This window comes from Rattus rattus, chromosome 11 (genome assembly GCF_011064425.1).
Source record: "Rattus rattus isolate New Zealand chromosome 11, Rrattus_CSIRO_v1, whole genome shotgun sequence".
Lineage (NCBI taxonomy): Eukaryota > Metazoa > Chordata > Mammalia > Rodentia > Muridae > Rattus > Rattus rattus.
The window spans coordinates 92,811,001-92,829,639 of record NC_046164.1 but is presented as its reverse complement, the minus strand read 5'-3'; the positions used below and the strand labels follow the sequence as shown (position 1 = coordinate 92,829,639).

At 45.3% G+C, this 18,639-nt stretch overlaps 1 protein-coding gene across 10 annotated transcripts in view; it reads left to right on the top strand.

Annotated features, from left to right (window-relative positions):
• Positions 1–17,499, top strand: part of Bcl11a (BAF chromatin remodeling complex subunit BCL11A) — a 94,886-nt gene extending 77,387 nt beyond the window's left edge. For 6 of the 10 annotated variants that reach the window (XM_032916867.1, XM_032916870.1, XM_032916866.1 and 3 more), the window contains 3 exons: positions 2,563–2,664; positions 7,431–9,173; positions 17,007–17,499. In XM_032916867.1, coding sequence (XP_032772758.1) covers positions 2,563–2,664; positions 7,431–9,173; positions 17,007–17,092 — 1,931 coding nt within the window. In that variant the 3' untranslated portion in view covers positions 17,093–17,499. Of the gene's footprint in view, positions 1–2,562; positions 2,665–7,430; positions 9,623–17,006 lie in introns of those variants that run through there. The other 4 variants (XM_032916874.1, XM_032916872.1, XM_032916875.1 and 1 more) reach the window with 3 other exon arrangements.
• Positions 17,500–18,639: the final 1,140 nt, after the last annotated feature.

Sequence of the window (18,639 nt, the reverse complement as noted above, 5' to 3'; positions counted from 1 at the left end):
AGTTGGACTCTCCCCCTGCAGGGGTTCAGGGACCTTGTTGCTTTTGTGCTGGGGTCACGGAAATACCTCAGGTGTGTGGTTTTCTGAGAAGAGAATTTCATGCTCTGCCACAGAAAAGCTTGCTCAGGCAGGAACAGGTGCAAGAATGGGTTCTCAGGTTTCTCCTTGAAAACTTGGAGAACGTAGCTGACAGCTGATTTTTTTTAAACCCCCCCCACTCCCAATTTAGCACAAACGACAAAAGGTACACGTATTTGTTTCTTGAGCCGAGTCTCCCACAGTTCCAGGTTCCCTTTTGTGGTTCTATTCGGGCTTTGGTCCTAGAGGATACAGTGTCTTCATAGATGGTCTAAGGCAGAGGCTCTCAACCTTCCGAATGCTGGGACCCTTTATTACAGTTCCTCACATTGTCGTGACCCCAACCATAAATTATATCATTTGTTACATCATAGCTGCAATTTTGCTACTGATATGAATCGCAGTGTAAGCATCTGTTAATGCGGGATATCTGATATGCGACCCCTATGAAACCTCCCACCCAAGGGGTCTTAGCCTTCAGGCTGAGAACCACGGGCCTAAGGCGTGGTATGCCTCCATCACAGCCCAGCGATAGCAGATTTCTTCTGCAGGCCACCGTTACCATCAGGCTCCTCATAAAAGGGGATCTGGCCCCACAGTACCGACTTGCACTTGGTAACGTGCATCAAGTGATCACATTGAATTTCGTAAACTTTTCTCCACTCGTGCCTGCTTTATATCTAGATTTTTCAAACGACTCTGCATAAAACAAATGTACAAATCCAACGTTTACTTAAGACACATTATAGGAAAATTCACTTTTGAGCAATTATCTGGTATGCATATAAATCTTAACATTTATTAAAGACCAAAGCAAATTTGCATGCTAATGAGATAGATGAATGTATTTATTTTTACATAAATAACGAAATCTTGGCTTAATATTTGGTACCGCAGGATGGAGAGTATCTCGGTGTTTTTCAGAGTTCATTGATATTTTGGTTTTATAACCACTAATTGAGAACCCACTTCTCGGCAGAAGTATGTTTAAGGCTGTTGCAGAAGTCGTTGGAAATTCTGCACTGATTCAAGGCCAAAATTAGCTTGATTTCTTTTTCTCCTCTGAAACACAATGGTGATTCAAGTAATGTTTAAAATAAACTATTGTACGCATCACCATCCAGTCCAAAGACAGACGAGTCGCCATGCTTGTTGACATACAAGATGGCAGTAGGGAAAGTCACTAAACCGTTGTGCTTCCGTAAGAGCAGACAACCCTGTATGTGCAGCAAAAATGCTACAGCGTGGAGCATACAGCGATCTGAAGTCCGGGTCAGGCAGGCGGGGCTCCTGGTGCTGTGTAGCCTGCATGGCATGCACGTGTGACGTGCACGAGCTGTGTTTTGGAACCAAGGCTGCAGCAACACGCAACACTGGGCAGCTTCCACCAACTCCTGAGGCAGCCTTAGCCACACCCCTGCCACTCTGAACTGCATATGCATGAGAAGTGGGTTCTGGACATTAGCTATTTAACCCCATGTGGGGTTGTGGCCCACCGGGTAGGGAAGTGTCCTGGGTCCGCTCGCTCGCTGGGGATGCTTTCCAGAGCTTGCCCTGCTTACTCACCACCAAACTCAACCTTCCTGACCACCAACACACAACCTCCGCCTGTCTCCCTCCACTGCGAGGCCATCCTCTCCAGGGGCAGTTACCTGGCGTGTATTTGGGAAGAGGGACACTGAGCGAAGGATTCCCAGGGCTAAAGGTGCCCATGTGCCTCTGCCGTGCCCACTCAGTGGTGAGCACCTGCCTTGCCTCAGGGCGTGCAGTGGGGTGCAGAGCATAGCCTTAGGTTTGAGGCGGCTGCTGGATACTGCTTGTTTTCCCCTTGACACTTTGTTGCTTTATCTGTTACCCTGAAGGGATGTAAAGGTCTTGTCCAAAGTCATGGAAAAACTAAACTTCTTCCTCATTGCTTTGTATGGTGGAGAGGCATACCTCCTCAGTATGCACTGACAGGACTCTAGAGTGCGCCCACCAAGTACTGAGATACCTGTGATTTGAGGAAGCGAAGGAGTGCTATTCCCAGAAAGACAGACTGGGTCTCAAGCCTACTCATTTCCTATTAGCTGATTGCTTGCATGGGGTTCGTCTAAAGTCGGTGTGGATGATATAAACCAGCCTTGCAGATAAATCCTGTCTTCTTTCCCCTGGCCTACCTATTTTACTACCCATTTTTTCATATATATATATTGTAACAATCAAGTAACAACGAATAGGCAAAAGGACCCGAGAACCAGCCCCTGCTTCATACTTCAAACCAACCCCTTCCTTGTTGTCCAAAAAAGACCAAAATTACAAACAAAACAAAACCAGTGGGGAACAGCTCTCGCTGCTGTTTGTTTTGGGCCCTGGGCCTGGTACTATCTGCAAGGCTGTTGTAATGATGTTCATCTATTTTAATGGAAGGGAAATGTGATATCCTGTGGTTTACGATGCTCATTGTTTACAGTGGTGGTGCTTGATTCTGGGTTTCTTTCACAGATAAACTTCTGCACTGGAGGGGCCTGTCCTCTCCTCGGTCTGCACACGGAGCCCTAATCCCCACGCCCGGGATGAGTGCAGAATATGCCCCGCAGGGTATTTGTAAGTTGAACATTATCTCTTCTACAAATGTCCGTGTGTATAGAGATGAGAGTGTCTGAAAATTAGCCTTACTTTTTAAGCCCTGAAGGGAGTTTCTTCTAACATAGACTGGCACCTGCAAATGTACTCACTCACTTGGTGCCCGCTCCCCTCCCACCCAGAGCCCCCGAGTGACTTTCCGTCCCCTTCAGGGTTTTCTCCCCGGTCTTACCTGGCTCCTGGCTGGTGGCTAGAACATCTCCGTGTTCACAATGGACACTCACTCCTCCTACAACCTCGGATGCTTGGACTTCATTGCTTGGCTTGCATCCTTGGGAGGGGCCAGAGTCACAGGCAATTTTACCGCCACTCCAGAGGTCGTATAGTGCATGTTACTCATACATTCACATGTGTATTTGAACGTGGTATACTTACAGATACATGCGTATATTATATGTGTACATATATACACACATACGGAGGCGCAACGCATAGATAGATTTTTCTGTTTTTCTCCTTATTTTAAAGGAAGACGCGCAGAGGTGGAGGTAAAATTTGAAGAGTCCATTCTGCCTTCTCACATGCATGCCTCTGCCACCACTAACTTTTATAGCAGGGATCTCTTTATGAAACTCAGAGTGTTTTCCACCAGACGTCTTAGAAACCAAGTTGGCTTTCTTCTCTGTGTAAAAGTGTGTGGTATGAGTCATGTGTGGCCAAAGTATTTGAAGGAGGAGTTCATTCCACCCCAAATACACACACACACACACAGGCTCAGGAGAAAAGGGACACATAATATGGTAGCTAATGTTTATTTTCAAGAAAACAAAAAGGAGCATATCAAGGCGTAAGACCAAAAGCTAAGGCCGTCTGCCTATCGAGGAGGCTTCCTCTCAGGGGACAAGTCACTAGCCTCAGCCATCATGGGAATGATGTCTGCAAGGCAGGCTATGAGCTGCGAGAGCAGATTCAAAACCTCCTAGGCACTCTCAGGTAACAGGGATTTTACAGGATTTCATAAGCCCCTGGGTCCTGAGGGCTGGGTGGTGCTCAGCTGGGCCTGAGCCTGACTTAGGTCGCAGAACGCAGAAAGTTTAGGTGTTGACTTCACGGATGTGGGTCCCTGCACAGCATCTGGGTAGGGAGCAGTTTCCCTTTGCCATAGTGTCTGGGGTCTGCACTTGGCTGGGAACGGAGACTGTGGAGCGCGGAGTTGAGAGGCCAAGGACAGTGTGGTGCTCTTGAGGCCTGGGAGCCCCCGTTGGGGGTCAGCTACCCCCTCCACATACTGAATAACGCACACTTAGCAGTACAGGAGCAGTCAGAAGAAGGCATGTGCCCGTCCTCTGCAGCTGTGTGGACCAGCCGTCTAGGCTTTCAGAGCCCTTGGCCTGGTGGCCTCCTTGGCTGTGAAAGAGTAACAGTGACTTAATTCCCACTTGTCTCTGTTGCCAAAGCCTGCACTGAGACTGCCCTGGGCCTCCCTTTCCAAGCCGTGCTTGGAGTGCAATCTAGTTAGGTTCTCTCTCTCTCTCTCTCTCTCTCTCTCTCTCTCTCTCTCTCTCTCTCTCTCTCTCTCTGTCTCTCTCTCTCCTCTTTAAGGACCCTGTTTTTAATGCTTCTTTCACACGTAGGAATCCCAAGGCCCAGGGACATTTCAGTTGGGCACCAAGTCACAAGCTAGAAAATGACATTCGGTGGCCCTGCCACAGATACCCTTGTTCTTTTGAATTGTGAGGCCCCAGTCACATGACTTTCCCACATTGGTGACACATTTAGAAATGGAGAGCATTCCTTCTCATAAAATAAAGTAGAAGTCAGTAAGTAGGTGGGCAAACAGCTGGGTTTAACCCTTTCGGTGCCTTGAGTTCTTGTCCTGGGGAGGGGCAGGGCTCAGTTTATTGCATTAAATCAAAACAATCCTGGAAAATGCCCAGCGAAGCTCTCAAAAGTGAGAAGTTGATTTTCATCAGAGTAAATGAAGAATATTATTATATTTTACACATCAATAAATCAATGTAGCCCTAATTTTGCCATGCAGGAAATCAATTCTGCTCTTTCTAAACCATCAAAGATGTTATGAACAAAGTAATTTCACAAATTACAGCAAGTAACACATTTATTGATGACTGCAGTTTAGGGATTTAGAATCTGTGAGCACGGTAATGCGGGGTGCACCAGCACAGGCAGAGTGAAATGCAGATTACGTGGTGAGATGGCAATGCCTCGTTTGCTCTTAGTGGACTGGTAATAATTACCAGTTTCCGAGAGGCTCTCTCCGCCTAATCTTCAGTCATTGACATCGTGATTGCAGTAGGTTGCCCTTGTGATCTAGACCATCTCGTTGATGGGAGCATGGGAAGGCGATAGTGAGGCTATGTGTTTGTGCTCATTGTAAGTTCAGAAACGGTTTCCTCTGGCCCCACGTGGCAGGGGGGACAGTGTTAACCTTCTGTAGCACAACCACGAAACTGGCTCTGAAGAATTAAGTTTTAGGAAGCAAAATACAATGAGCTTTTCTTAAGCCTCATGGGAAGATAACAGGTGAGACTCTTAGTGTGCCCAGAATTTGGCTCTTATCAGGGGCTTCCCCTTGGCACATTTGAAACCGCCATTGCTAATCATGGGCCCATTCCCAGGCTTCAGGAGATTATAGGGTCAAATATGATTTTAAGGCATTTGGGGTGACCCTTAAGGGTTTGCTTCAGCCGAGTGAAGCTCCTTCATAGTTACTGGCCTCTGATAGGCTAAATATATGATAATGACCCCCGAGTCTTAGGGAGGCAAAGAGGAGAGGCATGGAGGGTCACAGTGCTTGGAACCAGATTTTTTTTTCTCCCCTGAATGTTTAGAGCCCAAGTCATTGTTCAACAACAACAAAAAATGATGAAAATACCCTCACTGAAGCTTTTTATTTCTCTCTGAAGAAAACAGGCAGATAATGCGGTTCTAATGCCAGCACTTTCTTTCAAAATCCCTGCCTTCCTCCCTCCACATTAGACAAATGTCTGAAACCTAATTTTGGTATCTTACCATCTAATCTTGTTAAGGAGATTTCCCCAGGAGTGGGCTATATTGAGTGAGATTATAAATGCATTGTAAAGTAAATTACGAGGTCAGGGCAGGAGTCCATTATTTAGACAAGCGCTTGAGAGAGGCTGGCTTGTTTTGGAATATGAGTGTTTGGGGTTCCTGAGAAGACCTTGGCAGCTTTTCTTTCTGACTTGCTAAATGGAGGAATCATATAATTGATGAATTCCTCGTGCCCACTCCTTAGCTCCCTGGTGAATTTTGTCCCATTGAAAAAGTTACTTAGAAATGCTAGCCATGGGCTTAAGGGACTCTTCCAACCTCACACAGGGAGGAAGTGTATTTCTCAGTTATCGTTTAAGCCTTGGCCTTTTTTTTTTAAAAGTCCCCGGGCCATTAGCTAGTCTCACCCTTTTCCCTAGGTCACGGTCTCTTCTCTATTCTTAAATGCTACAGTTGGCTGGTAAACCGTTGGTTGGTTATTCCATAAAACCCGTATATGTGTACACATATATAAACACATATAGGAATATATATTTAAATTTAGCTATCAGCGGGAAAAAAATGAATGATTTTTTGTGAAGTCAAGCTGGCCACCTCTTTGCCAAAGTGGCATTTACCACTCTTGGGTTCTTTTCAGTAAGAGAGAAACAATGTGACTTGAGCAGGGCCCCTCTCCAGACAGCTTGGCTACAGGCCAAAGAGTTGACTAGCTGAACTGTATCTTTCTGTTTCTTTCTCAACTGGAGCCGAGTCTCAGCCGAGGGTGCAGGATGTTGTATAATTTGGTTCACGTTGTTAGCCTCTCAAAATAATGAGGAGGCGGCTAGGGTAGCATTGCTCAGCCTGCCGCCTGTCATGGTGCTGGCTGCTGCCGCTGCTCCTACAACCAGTATGCCGGGTCTGCTGAAGTTGGCAGCAGCCGCTCCTGACTTCTCTACTCCCTCTTTTGTTGAACTGGAGCAAACGCCTAAAGGATTCAATACAGCTTTTCAGTTAAATCAGAATTACATTTTTCTTCTGAGATTTTAATCCCAACTCCCGCCTTGAGATTAAACATGAGATTGTGGGATGTTAAGGAACCCAACACAGACTAGGGTAAGAGAACATTGCCACTCTCTTCCGCAGAACCCTTCCTAGGGTCTCTTGTCATCTTAGCAATACCAACAGTGAGTGTGTTTCCGGTGGAACCGTGCAGGGTCAGGGAGTTGCACTGATTTTTGATCTCCTTTTGATATCTCTACGCAGTGATATTGCCTTGTTAGAAAGTTTAGCTCTTTGCCTCCTACGGCCCACAGGAAAATGGACTAGGACCAGAGGAGTCAGGAAACAAACATCTCCCCGAGTGACATCAAGCTGACTCTGGTCTTGGCCTTGTCCTGTCTCAGTACCCCCATTTAACCAATGAGACAGTGGCCCAGAGCTGTAATGACTTCCCACACCTCAGCAAATGGAAGACATTTGCTGAGACCCCCCTAGAATGGAGTGCTCCTTTTAACAGAGCCTGGACCAGCTTGAACTGTGGGCTATGGGGCTGGAATATGGAACTCTTGGAGTTGAGTTAAATGTCATGAAGACCAACTTGACAAATATTTATTGGGCTCCAGACACGGAAGACAGCACGTAGGCAGCAGGGTAGGTGGGTGAAGGCGGAGGCTTGAGAGATGAGCGCAGGAGAGGCTGGTTGTTGGAATAAGCAATTGCTGATGCCTGCCTCAGTGCTTAAACATTGATGTTGGTGTTGTATTATTTTGCAGGTAAAGATGAGCCCAGCAGCTACACATGTACAACTTGCAAACAGCCATTCACCAGTGCATGGTTTCTCTTGCAACACGCACAGAACACTCATGGATTAAGAATCTACTTAGAAAGCGAACACGGAAGCCCCCTGACCCCGCGGGTTGGTATCCCTTCAGGACTAGGTGCAGAATGTCCTTCCCAGCCATCTCTCCATGGGATTCCTATTGCAGACAATAACCCCTTTAACCTGCTAAGAATACCAGGATCAGTATCCAGAGAGGCTTCCGGCCTGGCAGAAGGGCGCTTTCCACCCACTCCCCCCCTGTTTAGTCCACCACCGAGACATCACTTGGACCCCCACCGCATAGAGCGCCTGGGGGCGGAAGAGATGGCCCTGGCCACCCATCACCCGAGTGCCTTTGACAGGGTGCTGCGGTTGAATCCAATGGCTATGGAGCCTCCGGCCATGGATTTCTCTAGGAGACTTAGAGAGCTGGCAGGGAACACGTCTAGTCCACCGCTGTCCCCAGGCCGGCCCAGCCCTATGCAAAGGTTACTGCAACCATTCCAGCCAGGTAGCAAGCCACCCTTCCTGGCGACGCCCCCCCTCCCTCCTCTGCAATCCGCCCCTCCTCCCTCCCAGCCCCCGGTCAAGTCCAAGTCATGCGAGTTCTGCGGCAAGACGTTCAAATTTCAGAGCAACTTGGTGGTGCACCGGCGCAGCCATACTGGTGAGAAGCCCTACAAGTGCAACCTGTGCGATCACGCGTGCACGCAGGCCAGCAAGCTGAAGCGTCACATGAAGACACACATGCACAAGTCGTCCCCCATGACAGTCAAGTCCGACGACGGCCTCTCCACAGCCAGCTCCCCGGAACCTGGCACCAGCGACCTGGTAGGCAGCGCCAGCAGTGCGCTCAAGTCAGTGGTGGCCAAGTTCAAGAGTGAGAACGACCCCAACTTGATCCCAGAGAACGGGGATGAGGAGGAAGAGGAGGACGACGAGGAAGAAGAGGAAGAGGAGGAAGAGGAGGAGGAGGAGCTGACGGAGAGCGAGAGGGTGGACTACGGCTTCGGGCTGAGCCTGGAGGCTGCTCGCCACCACGAGAACAGCTCTCGGGGCGCAGTGGTGGGCGTGGGCGACGAGGGCCGCGCCCTGCCCGATGTCATGCAGGGCATGGTGCTCAGCTCCATGCAGCACTTCAGCGAGGCCTTCCACCAGGTCCTGGGCGAGAAGCATAAGCGCAGCCACCTGGCCGAGGCCGAGGGCCATAGGGACACTTGCGACGAAGACTCGGTGGCCGGCGAGTCGGACCGCATAGACGATGGCACTGTTAATGGTCGTGGCTGCTCCCCTGGCGAATCGGCTTCGGGGGGTCTGTCCAAAAAGCTGCTGCTGGGTAGCCCCAGCTCGCTGAGCCCCTTCTCCAAGCGCATCAAGCTGGAGAAGGAGTTTGACCTGCCCCCGGCTGCGATGCCTAACACCGAGAACGTGTACTCGCAGTGGCTCGCTGGCTATGCAGCCTCCAGGCAGCTCAAAGATCCCTTCCTCACCTTCGGAGACTCCAGACAATCGCCTTTTGCCTCCTCGTCAGAGCACTCCTCGGAGAACGGGAGCTTGCGCTTCTCCACGCCGCCCGGGGAGCTGGACGGAGGGATCTCGGGGCGCAGCGGCACGGGAAGTGGAGGGAGCACGCCCCATATTAGTGGTCCGGGCCCGGGCAGGCCCAGCTCAAAAGAGGGCAGACGCAGCGACACTTGTGAGTACTGTGGGAAAGTCTTCAAGAACTGTAGCAATCTCACTGTCCACAGGAGAAGCCACACGGGCGAAAGGCCTTATAAATGCGAGCTGTGCAACTATGCCTGTGCCCAGAGTAGCAAGCTCACCAGGCACATGAAAACGCATGGCCAGGTGGGGAAGGACGTTTACAAATGTGAAATTTGTAAGATGCCTTTTAGCGTGTACAGTACCCTGGAGAAACACATGAAAAAATGGCACAGTGACCGAGTGTTGAATAATGATATAAAAACTGAATAGAGGTATATTAATGCACTCCCTCCCTCACTCCCACCTGATGCCCACCTTTTAACCCCTTCCCCATCGTCCTTCCAGCCCTACTCCCTGTAGAATTTTTTCTAGTCCCATGTGATCAAACAAACAAACAAACAACAGAAGTAATGGAAGCTAAGAATATGAATGAGTGCTTGTCACGAGCACACCTGGTTTTTGGTTTTTTTGGTTTTGTTTTTCCTTTTTTTTCTTTTCCTTCTTTCTTTTTTAATTTTAAATTCTTTATGTTCTCACCGTTTGAATGCATGTTTGGGGCAATACTATTGCATTTTACGCAAACTTTGAGCCTTTCTCTTGTGCAATAATTTTCATGTTGTGTATGTTGTTTTTTTTTTTTTTTTCTTTTTTTCTTCCCCTTAACTTAGACAGCATGTATGGTATGTTATGGCCATTTTAAATTGTCCCTAATTCATTATGAGCAAACATGTTGCTGTTTCCAGTTCCGTTCTGAGAGTGTGAGAGAGGGAGGGGAAAAAAAACCACAAACCATGCTGCATAATTCTGTAATATCATGTACTGCTTTATTTTATAACAAGAGGAGGGAAACAGTGTTGGGTCAATTAACCCTCTGCAGACAGAACAGATAGCACTGAGAACAGGTGCTGAATGTCTGTCTCTAAAGGGTTACACATATTAATTGGAGAGGGAAAAAAAAGGCCTTGAATTGACAAACTAACAGAAGAACAAGTTTATTCTGTCATTTGGCTTTTAAAATGAGTGCCTTGGATCTATTCAAACCATGTTGATGGCTTTTTTTCTGCTTGTTATAAACTTGTAGCTTAATCCAGCATTGGGTGAGGTAATAAACTTTAGGACCTAGCATGTAATTCTGTGTTGTATTTCTCACAACAATGGCTACCTAAAAAAAAAAAAAAAAAAAAAAGACCCATTGTGTCCTAGCTAATCATCGATTTTTGCCTTTAACTTTGTGAACAAAACCTGATTATACCAGTATAAAAGCTACTTTGCTCCTGGTGAGAGCGTAAAAGAAATGGGCTGTTTGCCTAAAGTTTTATTTTATTTTTTTAAAATGGTTATCAAATTTGAATGTGAAACGTGCAAAGGCCCTGGAATGTGATGGGGGTAACACTAGCAAGGAGTCTTATGACAGTACTTGTCTAAAACAATACATTGAATGAAATTCCGGCGCCAAAAGAAATAGATCCAGCTGCAGTTGGTTGTCGAATGGACAATCGAATTATAAACTTAAGCCTTTAGGGGACATTTGAAAGAACAGGCTGATATGGAGAGAGACAGAGAGAGAGAGAGGAAAAACAAAACAAAACAAAACAAAACAAAACAGTAAGAGATTGGTTAGCACAATGTGGTACTGTTTGCCATTTGAAACTAGAACAGGTGTATGATCGAGTAGTGATACAATGATGATTAACTATGAATCTATAAGACTTACATTTAATGTGACATTCTTCAAAAAAGAAGAGGAAGACCTTTAAGAACAGCAGTATATATGTCCGTGCTCCCTGGAAGTTGTGCTTAAGTTCTTTTCCATACACTGTGTGCTATTTGTGTTAACATGGAAGAGGGTTCGTTGTTTTTATTTTATTTGATTCTTTCTTCCTTTCTCTCTTCCTTCCTTCCTTTCTTTTTCCTTCTTTGTTTTAAGCTAGCATCTGCCCCAGTTGGTGTTGAAATAGCACTTGACTCTGCCTGTGACGCCTGTATCTTCTCTCTAATCAGAGATACAGAGGTTGAGTATAAAATAAACCTGCCCAGATAGGACAATTAAGTGCACTGTACAGTTTTCCCAGTTTACAGGTCTTTATTAAGGGAAACGTTGCAAGGATGCTGAAAAAAAAATTGAACACAATCTCATTGATGAGCATTAAAAATAATAATAATAATAATAAAAAACAAACAAACCTTAAAAAAAAAACTAAGACAAACTTTGCCAGCCACTTACTTGACCAATGAGCTTACTCACTTGGACGCAACATTGCAAGCGCTGTGAATGGAAACAACACACTTAACCTAGAAACGAATGACTCTTTTGCTTCTACAGTGCAAGGATTTTTTTTTGTACAAAACTTTTTTAAGTATAAATGTTAAGAAAAGAATTTTTAAAAAAGACACTTCATTATGTTTAGGGGGAACAGCATTTTAGGGTTCCATTGTCTTGGTGGTGTTACAAGACCTGTTATCCATTTAAAAATGGTAGTGGAAATTCTATGCCTTGGATCACACACCGCTCTTCAGGTTGTAAAAAAAAAAAAGAAACATACATGGGGGAAGGTTTAAGATTATATAGTACTTAAATATAGGAAAATGCACACTCATGTTGATTCCTATGCTAAAACACATTTATGGTCTTTTTTCTGTATTTCTAGAATGGTATTTGAATTCAATGTTCATCTAGTGCTAGGTACTATAGTATTTATATGGAAGCTTGTATTTTTAACTGTTGCTTGTTCACTCAAAAGGTATCAATGTACCTTTTTTGTTAGTAGAAAAAAAAAAGACAGGCTGCCACAGTATATTTTTTTAATTTGGCAGGATAATATAGTGCAAATTATTTGTATGCTTCAAAAAAAGAAAGAGAGAGAGAGAGAGAGAGAGAGAGAGAGAGAGAGAGAGAGAGAGAGAGAGAGGTGTGACATTGTACAGAGAAGCCATATAATGGCGGTTTTTGGGGAGCCTGCTAGAATGTCACATGGATGGCTGTCGTAGGGGTTGTACATATCCCTTTCCCCCCTTTTTCCTGCTGCCATGCTGTATGCAGTACTGCAAGCTAATAGCGTTGGTTTGTTATGTAGTGTGCTTTTGCCCCTCCTCCCCGATCACCCGGCATTCCAGCATCTTACCTTCATATGCAGTAAAAGGAAGAAAAAAAAAAAAAAAAAAAAAAAGGAAAAAAAAAAAAACAACAATGTTTTGCAGTTTTTTTCATTGCCAAAAACTAAATGGTGCTTTATATTTAGATTGGAAAGAATTTCATATGCAAAGCATATTAAAGAGAAAGCCCGCTTTAGTCAGTACTTTTTTGTAAATGGCAATGCAGAATATTTTGTTATTGGCCTTTTCTATTCCTGTAATCAAAGCTGTTTGTCGTAACTTGAAATTTTATCTTTTACTATGGGAGTCACTATTTATTATTGCTTATGGGCCCTGTTCAAAACAGAGGCGCTTAATTTGATCTTTTATTTTTCTCTGTTTTTATTATTTTTTTTTTTATTTGGATGACCAAAGGTCATTGCAACCTGGCTTTTTACTGTATTTGTTTCTGGTCTTTGTTAAGTTCTATTGGAAAAAACCACTGTCTGTGTTTTTTTTGGCAGTTGTCTGCATTAACCTGTTCATACACCCATTTTGTCCCTTTATTGAAAAAAATAAAAAAATTAAAGTACAATGTAAGCTTCTTGTGTCCTCATTTGACACACTCTGTAAATTACTTTCAACAAAGTAACAGGTTTTGAGAGAAGGCCAGTCAGTCTTTTTCAGGGTCATTTCTATGGGCATTTTGACGTGTGTATTATCCTAAAGGAGCATAATATACTCACTATTATTAAAATAGACATACTTCAAGCCATGGAAGCAGTTTTAGACATTTACAGTTTTAGATCAGTTGGAAGGAAATTTCTGTGCACTGTTCAAAACTTCTGCTCCGTCCTTAGCGGGGTCCACTAGGTACCTGTGAGCCCGGGAGCCGCCCCTCAGTTGTCTCCTTTGGATTTTCTGCTGTGCCTGTTGTGTCTAAAAGTCCTTTCTGTTCTTCCATTATTTCCCTGTTTTAGAGTGTGATGCCAAAAGTGGGGGCCCTTAAACAAACAGCTCCTTATTCTGCATAACGACTTTTCCTCATAGTGAGAATCACCTCAACCCTAAAGATCCAGAAACAAAGACAGCAAATATATTAACTCTGTTGAATAATAATAATGATAATGATAATAATAAAACAAGGGGAGGAAAAATGTAGGAAGAACAAAACAGAAATCAGCGGCCAAGGGTAAGGGCGAGCCAAGTCTCGGGAGGCCACCACTGAGCACCTAAGACATACCATGGTTTGCCTTGTGGTTCTGAAATCCTCCGGTCTGTACGAGCTGCAGACGGTGTGTATATATATATATATGTATATATGTATGTATATATGTATATATATGTATGGTTGAATCCTGCTGGAGGCGATAGATAGATCAGCTATCTTTTCATAATTTGCAATGGCTTGATAGGCAGGTTAGGTCTGTTTTTAAAAGTCCTCTCTTTAGAAATCTGTGTTGTCAGTTTTCCAACTACTGCATGTTACAGCATCAGTTTGCTTTATGATCTAGCCCGTGCCTCTGTGGTACTGTCTCCATGTTCCCAGTGTAGGTGAATGGATCCAACAGCATTTTATTTTATTTTTGTAAAACCTTGAACAAAAGCTGTTCTCCCGTCCTCCCATGGTAGAGGTTTTTTTCTTTTTTTTTGTTTCATGGTTCTTTCCCAATGGTGACTGTGAAGGGGCCTTTTCGTGTGATGCCTTTTATCCGGGGCCAGGAGACTTTTATCTTTTTACATAGCGATAAAGTAACGTGTTTGTCTCTTGCTGTTATTTTTTTTTAAGTCAGTTTGAGCGGGAAAGGGGACCTGACCGAGGGGAGTTTGGAGGATTTCTTGCACAGGTGGAGAAATGGGTGGGACAGGGTGAGAATTAAGCACCTTTGGAGAAGTTGGCATTTGCAAGTGAACTGAGGAAAGACACTTGCATTTTCAATTGGGTACCAAACCGATTCCAAAACAAACAGAAATCTTTCCCTGTGCCTTGCCCTCTGTGGACGACAAGATGGTGACGACGGATGCCTCACCATATTAAATATCCATACGGCTTCTGCGTGTCCCTGTTGTGCTGCTGAGGGGAGCTCAGTATGCAGCTGTGCAGATTTTATATACAGTACTTATTTTAATTCCTCAGTATACGATGCTCTTAGCGTAATTAGATTTCGCATCCTGACAGACAGAATTAATGGTAGATACGAGATCCTTATAGGTTGAGATATCTTAAATCAAGCTGGGAACGGGGAGGGGCACAAATATCTGGTGATAAATCACTGACTAAGTTTGATTTACATGGTCCCAAAGTTAAATAAATTTGTTGGGAGACAGCTTCTTCAGGCTCCACCGTCTTCTGACTTATTGCAACCTTCCGATAAAATATTACTTCTGAAGCTCGGCGAGCAATGGGGACGTGGAACTTTAGACACAAGCATAGAACTTCCACATGACGTTTCCTATCCTGAACCCAAACCCTTTCAATTGCACTAGGAAGGAACCTAAAAACAAAAGTTTCTTACCGTAGCATGCATTACTGTCACTGAGAATTCTGTTAAGTTTTTGTAAGTCCTGGCATACCCATAGGACGTATGTGAACCCTGATACCTAGTATGCTCCAAAGGGAATTGTTTTTTTTTTTTTTTTTAAAGCCCTCTATTTGGGAAAAACTTAAGCAGGAATTCGGCAAATGCTGTAATTGCACATTTTAATCCCTAAATGCTCCAGCATCAGTCGCCCTTCCTGAGACCATTTTCTCCCTGCTCATAGGCTCGGCAGAAAGTCCGAATCCAACAGGTTTCAAAGGTGGCTAAGATGTGGGGTGAACATGGTCCTTCTGCTTTGCCAGCCCTGGCAGGAAGTGTGAAGTAGTCGATTTCTTTCCCCTGGGGTGTTCTGTGGATAAAACTGTTATTTAAATGCCATTTTTGTATATGCAATAAGTCCATATTGTGTATACTCATAATGGTTAAAGTGAGAACTCAAAAAGAAGCGGCGGCGGGAAGGGCCGACTAGATCCCATTTCTTCTGCAAAGTTAAGGCTTCTTATTCACAGACTCTGGGAGCTGGACTGAAAGGTACCAGGATTATTTGGGAACATCCTGAAAAGAAATTGAGATGCCCCTGGGCCAGCCTTGACCTCCTAGCACCTCTCCCTGAGACGTTTTGAGAGAAAGCCACCATCTCTATTCAGTGTCTTCCTAAGCATTGGGAAGGCTTGCCCAAAACTTTTTTTTTTTTTTTTTTTTTTTTTTAGAGAAACAGACACTAGAACACAGGCTGTATTCCAGGGCTGCTGCCCCAGCACACTGTAGACGCGGGTGCTTGGCCATTCACAGTTGCTTTCCTGCAACTCCTCATCCTGTTAGCCCACTACCATTCACTGCAGCACAGGGAATCAGCCGTTGGGGAAGGAGTCGGGCCTGATTCTAATTCCCTTTGTCATGGAGCAGCAGATTCTTCCCTGGCTCCCAAATGGGAAAAGGAACCAATACAGTTCACAAGGGTCACTGTACTTAAGTAACCAGGCTTGACTGAGCACAACTTTATGATTGATCCAAATACTGTTTTTCCTTTCTTCACATGGCAAAAACTGTGTGAGGAGGACACGGGAGTCTGCCGAATTTGTCACAGAGACAACCACTAAAGGCAAATTAAACACCTTCCCCAACGTTTCCTCTAATGCAGAGGCCCCTGGATACCCAGGGGGATGGGTATGCTTTTGAATAACAAGGAATATGGTACACGCGTATGCTGTACTTTGCCCATTAGGTCTTTAAATAGACATAGTGGGTCAAACGAAGGGGGTTGGAGGGGCATCTAAAAAGGCCTCAAGGGCGGTGCTAGCACTGGACCAGGAATGGGATTCCCCAGGGTCCACCCGGTCACAGCAGGCCCCTCAGTCCAGATCTCCACTGCTCAGGGGGGCTCTATGGGAGCACAGCTGAGCTCCAGACCCCAAGCCTCCTGCCTCGTGGAATCAGGGGAGAAGAGGCCCCAGGCGTGCCCCCCCCCCCGAAACTGCAGGTTACCATGGCAACGAGGCCTGTAATGGCCAGGTAGTAGCCATCCTCCCCAGCACATCTGGACTGAGGTCGCTGCAGCAAGTCAATGCCACAGCAGAGGGGGATCCCGGAGGAACATTGCTACTCCTGTCCCCTCACCACTACCATTCCCCATGGCACACAAAAGACAAATGAAAATCCCTGCATGTTTGAAAGAAACTATAGGCAGTGTGGGTGCAATTTGAGGGCAACTCTTGGGTTCTGGTTTCCTCTTGAGAGACTGTTCACCTCTTGTAAATCGTTGGCTGCCTTGACGTTGGTGACATTTCACGTTTTTGTTGAGCTGCTTTTACATCAGTTTTGATTTTCGTTTCTTTATAATTTTATTATCATTTTACGAAAATGTCTCCCTTCCCTCCTCCCTCTCCCACTATCCTTGACAAAGGACTGTTCGCTACTAAGTTTCCTCAGTTGTAAGGAAGAGAGTTTCCTTCCAGGTGTGTCCCAAGTTTGGTAGGACTTCCATGTGTCGGGGTAGGGAGTCTGGGTCCTTTGGGTAACAGGGCGGGAGGCGTGGCAAAGCACCTTGGCGGTGGGAATATCCGGGGAGGGGAGAGTACATTTGAGATCATGGAAGTGGCTCAACCTGTGGTTGATTTAAGTCATAATTTTAAGAAGCTAGCGAGAGACCAGAAAGTCACCAGGCCAAGTCACTCTGTACTTTTTTCCTTCCTCTGTCTCCAACCTCTTTCCAGGTCCTTCACACACCCCCGTTCGGCGTAGTACCCCGAGAGCTCAAGATGTGTGGCAGTTTTCGGATGGAAGAGCCCTTAAGTTCTGAGAAACTCTGAAGCCCCCAGGGGCGGGGCTGCACATGCGCCGCCCAGCCGATGTCAGCGAGCTCCGTCATCCTGCTAGTTTGTGATGTTTTCTGACAGTAGCCTCCAAGAAGACAAGAGTCCTGCCGAGTCCTCCCAGCCTGGGCCTGCAGTGCCATTTTATTTATATTTTTTAATAAAACGTAAAAAGCAAAAAAACAGACCCACATTGGAACAGTGAATCCGTCCCATTCAGAGGGCCCTCGGACTGCCCCGCGGTCGAAGAGGCGTCCAACCCTTGTGAAACCAGCCGACCTAATTACCCGTGTTGTGGAGATGAGCATGAGTCCCTAACCCCTCGTTTCTATACATTCTATGTTGTCTTTTAAAAAGTGTGCTTAACATTGACATAATAAATGTTGGAGCTTTAGGCTGTGTGTGCTTGGTTTTTTTTTTAACGCTCATAAGACAATGGCTGCTCCAGGCTTTACGTCTGTTGAACCTGTTACCTCAGAAGCTCATAGGGTGGACAGAAGGACCAGACTCAAGTCTCGGCAGGAGACATAGGAAAGGAAGTAGGCTTTTCGGATAGCATACATTTTCAAAGAGAATCAAAATGCAAAACCAGGGAATGAATCATAGTAATATCATAATTAATGTAGTAGCATTGCTGTTTATTACTGCTGACGTGTGGTTTTCCTGTCTGACTTATAATTTGCATACCATTAAATAATGCATAAATATGGCACACTGAATCCTCTTTCTCAAATATATGCTTCTGGTGACTTCCATGTAGGGTCTGAATCTGTCTGTAATGTAGTTCAAGAAAGATAACACTACTGGACGAGACGGTAAATGTCAGGAGTTGTTTAGGAAATATTCTGATGTTAGGATTCCAAATTTCCAGCAACTAGGTCTTTCTTAACTCTCCATTACGTGAGAAAATGTGGGGGAAGATCTTCACAAGGGAAGTCATTGCTGGAGGAAGGAGGTGCCCGTCAGAGCAGACCGTTGTCGCCAGGAGTGCCTCGTACTTTAGAGATCAGTGACTCTAGTTGCTCTAAAGATAGGTGCTAAATTCGGCAAGAACTTTCCTCAGCTTGGTATTTTCCACTGTCTACAGATACAGAAGAGAATTAGAAACAATATGGCGTATTAAAATAGGCTCATAAATAATAGATCTCGGACACCTGTGCATTGGCAGATTTACATACTGGCTGTGAACCTGAGTGGGGAAAATCTTACCCATTCACCCTCTGGCTAGATTACCCAACCTAGTAAAAAGATAGCACAATAATTGGCAGCTGGATCCCTTCCTGCTTCTTCATCCTACGTAACAGTGCTCTGGTGTATGCTCTGCACGGTACTTTCACCTGCATTGCTCCTCGATGGGATAGATCCCTCAGCTTCCGGTGTGGAGGAGCTAAAGTTAGCTAAGCCCGTGCTGGTAAGAGGCTTCTGAACCAGAGCAGAAGCTACCGACTTCTGTTCGGTTATAATCAAAGCTCGCGCTTCTCCCTAAGTGTTTCTGCTGTTAGCACACGGGCTATAAAGGCTCACGAGCACACAC